Genomic DNA, 5,359 nt, shown 5'->3' on the forward strand with positions numbered 1-5,359 from the left:
AGCTTGAAAAATAGATATTATATGTATTTTGTAACAAAGAAAAAATATTATAGAATAGTTAATTATAACAATATTAATAACACTTAATAATTATTATAAAAATGTTCAGACTTTTAATAACATGAGCTGTGTTAGCATTTGGTAAAGTGTTATAAACTGTTTTTTATAGCATTTTTTTAGAGTTGTTCATAATGTTTTTTCTTGTAGTAGCAAAAATCAAATTTTTATAATTGCATCGAAAAAAACATTGTTTTGGCAAAAAAAAAATTATGATTGCATCGAAAAAGCATCGATGTTGTAACTATAATATTGTATGCATACCAGATGATTGAGATTATAAATAATAAATTAATAATAGTCAGCAATTTATATATTAAAGTTATGAAATATTTAATCAAGCAATGAAGTACGATTATTATGAACACATGTTATCTAAAATCGTATAACTAATATAATATACATCTTAGAAGGTGATTTATATAATAATAATAAGAGAAATTATAGGAAATGGCCCAAAATAAACCCATCAAGAAGCTAATGTCCTTATTTTTAAAATTGTAGATAAATGACCCTTTTACATTGTTGATTATCTAAATTGCCCTTTTTTATAATTTATTTATTTATTTAGGATTGTATGACTTTAATATAGTGGTATATGTATATTAGTTTTGTTTAATTAGTTTTTATTTTAAAGTTATATTGATTTTTTAAGTTTTTTATAGGTTGTTGGTATATTATTTTTCAATTAGTGTATATGTTTTTTGTGGTATGGTATATAATTTTTTTTTTGTGATATTTAATTTCTATTTTATTATATATAGTGGTAGTATATAATTTTGTATCATGGTATATACATTTTAATGGTAGTATATAACTTTGTTAGCATAGTATATATATTTTTGAGTAATAATTTTGTAAGTTTTGATGGTATATTATTTTTCAACTCAGTATATATATTTTGTGGTATGGTATATCATTCAACAACCCATAAAAAATGGAAAAAAAATCAAAATAACTTTAAAATAAAAACTAATTAAACAAAACTAATATACATATACCATAATATTAAAATATTTAGAATAAAATAGTAATTTGTTAAATGGTGTATTTGGTAATATGTGATATTAAATAGATGATTAGGCTATTTTACTACAAAATTAAAAAGATAGACATTTACTTACTTTCACACAACATCAACATCAATAGTGATTTTGCAACATGTCCCGTAATAATTACTATATAAGTTTGGGCCTTATATATTTAACTCTTTACTAAATACCCTTATTATCATATCATAAGATAAGGCTCTGACCACATGTTTGTCTTCGTTATCCTTCAAACTTAGGTATCCAAAAACTATATACGGTCTCTTTCAAAACCCACAATCAAAACCATGCATGAAAAAGTTGAACAAACTACAATCATTGTTTGCACACCTCTACATTTCAGTCGGTCAACGTACATTTGGAGTAGATTGTGAAATAAGTTTGAGTGGCAGTCAATGAAAGAATTAATGAAGCAGCAAATAATGAAAGAACAGTCCAGGGGCTACTGAAATGCTTCTCATAGAACTGGGCCACCCAAATCGCATACTTTCTGCTGCACTGCTCTTCTATTGCCTCCTTGACGTGTTGAAAACAGTCAATCTGTGGATTAAAGCATTCTGACCCAATTTCGTTAAATAGTTTAGCGGCATCTGCATCACTGCTGAGGCGGTTCCGAAGTACTCTAGACACCCTTAGTTCTTTAACATCTTCTTCTTTATCAATTAGAAAATCCATAAATTTTACATAAGAAGTCACGGGTTCCCGTTCGTCTAAAGGTTGGCACATCTCATAAGCGACCAGATTCATCAACTTACGCTTCGTCCCTTCATCCACAACAAAAGGAGGAAGTTTAAGATTTCCTTTGATGTTTAAAATTTTACTTCTGAAAGAGATGCGACCGTCGTTACTTGGCTTAAACTCTATCCCAGCTGATTTAAATTCTTGTACACTACGAAAGTCTTGTCTCCCATGTAAAAGTTGATAACAAATTGTGCGACTTATGAAATAATGAAATATAAAATCATATAGCATGCAACACATTATCTTCACAAGCATGGTACCACAATCGCAAGAAAGATTGAAACACTCTTCGATGTAGGAGTGGAGAAGCGAAAGGAGGTGAACATATGCACCCTCACAATAACCATTTTTTATTTTTAGAAAGTCATCACAGTCTTCCTTGGTATTCCAGTTGCCTTCTAGTTTATCATTCCTGAAAGCTTGCGTTGATTGAATGAAAACAATAATTTTCCTTTTCAGGTCAAGATGACTTTCGTGCTTTGTGAATTTCAACAATAGCACAATGACTTGGAAGGGGATTTGGTTTTGAAGCATGAATAAGTCCTCCACCATTAATGCTTCTATATGACGACTAATTCCAAACTCTGTCAATCCACTTGTAAGATAACTCATTATGAACTGTAGTATTGTACACCCATCCAAAAATAGCTTCCTGGCCAATTCATCATCACCGACTATTGAATTGTTTTCCCATTTATTTAGTAGATAAAACTCGTCATATATCATCTTTCTCAAGTTCTTGATTTCCTTCTTGGTTTCAATGAGTGCATTTTCCCCTATCTCATCATCCTTCGGAAAATAATTTTCAATGAATTTTCTTGCCAATTTAACCTTAAGTTTCTTACTTTGGTCAAACTTTTCTGCCAATTCCACTAGGCGAATATCCATCGATTTGTCTTGCTTGCATTTTTCATAATTATGGTTAACTACCTTAGACAAATGATTATATATAGGACCGATAGGCAACTCCATTGGGTAACAGTATCTAAATACAAATTTCATATCATCTTGCCGCAAAATCTGTGGAAGCCATCCGATCTTATGACCGTATACATTTTCACCACTCCTTTGAGTTTCTCCTTTTCCCACTTTAATTTCATTTAAAAACTCCATGTCTAAAGAATCCAACTGAATAGGATTCCCATTATGTGTTTCTTGATTATCAAATTCGATCTCCTGATGCGTTATATTGCTTCTTACATTTAGTACATGACATTTCTCTTCCATATTCAACGTGCGTATATAAAAAATAATTCAAAATCACTGGCCTGCATGAATATAAAAAAAAAAAAAAAAGTACACACAAAAAATGTTAATATAATTACACACAAAAAGTGTTAATATTTGTATGTATTATAAATGTGAATTTAACCCAAATTATTAGTTTAAGATAGATTTAACATTTTTTTTATTGTATGAATTCTAACACGGAAAATAAATTTAAAAAATAAAATAATATTAAAGTTATCTAAATAAGATAAATAAATTAAAAATAAAAAATAATAAATGAGTCATAATAATTTCTCGTAGCATATTTTAAATTTCCATGTTAAATTATTTAAATTACTCTATCAATTATGTTACTGAAAAATATATATGTGTTTAAATTTATTATTTTGTTTCTTTTATTGATTATTTATTATTTTGTCATTTTTAATGAGAAACCAATTATTTTGATTTTTCAAGCCATTAATTAAATAATATATTTATCTATAATTTTTTGTTGGCTTTAAATTTTTTTAAATTAAGTAATTAAAATTTGATAAGTTTAGATTCATAGTTTTAATATAGAGTTTTTGAATATTTTATTATATTGAATATTTTTTCTAAAAGAAAATTTAAAAAAATATATTTAATTTTAAAACTAGAATCACCACATATTATATATAAATCGAAACATGAAAAATACCATAATTTAAATTATTATGAACACTAAAATTCAAACTAATAAATAACATCAAATATTTTACTTTAAAATTAGAATGCACCATAATATCATATTTTATATCATATAAACAATTTTTAGCTTAATTTTTTTATACTAGGTTTATGTCTTTTATTTTTTATAATACATGGCATTGTTTATTTATTTAAAATTTAAATAATAATTAAAAATATAATAAAAATAAATTAATACGTGTTCTAAATAAAATTAAGCAAACGAACTAGTATATAGATAAACTAATTAACTTTGAACAAATCTCAACATGAGTTGTTTTTGGGTTTGGATCAACTTACCGTACTTAGTTTCCGTTGGTTTTGTATTATTGAATGTCTCTTTCGATCGGCGGTGTGTTCCGGGAGAGAGCACTGAAATGTCCTATAGTCGTATGTCAAAAAACACTAAAATTAGATCAACAGAAAGAAATATATATTTACATGATAACAATTAACATATTTCATAATAATACATATGTATACAACTTTCTATAGAGTATATATAATTAAATTATATGCATATGTTAATAAAATATTGGGTTTATATATTACGAAGAAAACTGTACACAAATTAAAATAAATATACCTTTCGCAATAAGTTTAATTAGGATCGAATTTCACAGTGCAAGGCCGATAGCACAGATAAATATGAGATTAATTAATGAGGGGTAGGATGACCTGTATTAGAAGAGCCAATAATGTTGCATATATATATATATATATAATTACGTCCCAGTAATAATTTCAGTACATGTGAAAGACTCAAAAAATAGAGAATCAATCTTGTCCAATCAAGTGTCGACAAGTGTTAAAATAGATAAGGTTTCATACCATGGTGCATTTAACACCCTAGCCCCATGGAATTTTCTTCGAATTTTGCTATTTGACATAAAGCAAGAGTACTGACTAAAAAATGCAAAAGAGAATACAAGAGCTGTAGGTTTCTCGGAATCTTCAAAATTTCAGTCCTAATAATGCTTCTCTTTTCTTTCAGTTTGCAGTATGGATAATGTAGGAGTTATGGACAAACTTTTGAATATTACAATTCAAATGAATAATCCCAAGTTAATTTAATCTACAATTAAAGAATAATACAAAAAAATAACTCAAATAAAATCAAGTAATAAAATAAATCTTTGTTAGAGATGTAAAACCTTAGTTACCTAAAATCACAAGTCCATGATCATTTTATGTGAATCAATAGAGTTTATAAAGACTTGACACAAATTAGAAATTATTGTCCAAAAATTTCTATTTTTAATATTTGCTTGGAAATTATTTGAAGCTACTACAAATAAAATGAAATTGAAATTTACCAGTCTTCTTGTATCTTCGTACAAGACAAACTTTTTTAGTGTATTGTTACTAAACACAAGTATACACCATAAAGGGCAAAAAAAAAAAGAGTCACATAATTATTCCATTAACTGGTGGCTTCGACGACCAAGGCTTCCCTCGCGCGTGCCGTGTTCCTAAAGTCATTTGGATTACGTTTCAGATGTCGTCTTGTACATTTGAATAGTCAAAGCACCACTACTACGTTCATATTTCTCCAACCAATAATTATTCCACTA

The 5,359-nt window shown here is 27.4% G+C and overlaps 1 protein-coding gene across 1 annotated transcript; it reads right to left on the reverse strand.

Annotated features, from left to right (window-relative positions):
• Positions 1-1,234: 1,234 nt before the first annotated feature.
• On the reverse strand, positions 1,235-4,479 carry LOC133793852 (uncharacterized). Its single transcript, XM_062231104.1, has 3 exons — positions 4,372-4,479; positions 4,086-4,167; positions 1,235-3,115 (listed from the first exon to the last, which is right to left on the reverse strand). Exon 3 carries the CDS (start codon positions 3,072-3,074, stop codon positions 1,446-1,448), a length of 1,629 nt encoding a protein of 542 aa, XP_062087088.1. The 5' UTR covers positions 3,075-3,115; positions 4,086-4,167; positions 4,372-4,479; the 3' UTR covers positions 1,235-1,445.
• Between the last annotated feature and the right edge of the window lie 880 nt (positions 4,480-5,359).

Source organism: Humulus lupulus, chromosome 8 (assembly GCF_963169125.1).
Source record: "Humulus lupulus chromosome 8, drHumLupu1.1, whole genome shotgun sequence".
Lineage (NCBI taxonomy): Eukaryota > Viridiplantae > Streptophyta > Magnoliopsida > Rosales > Cannabaceae > Humulus > Humulus lupulus.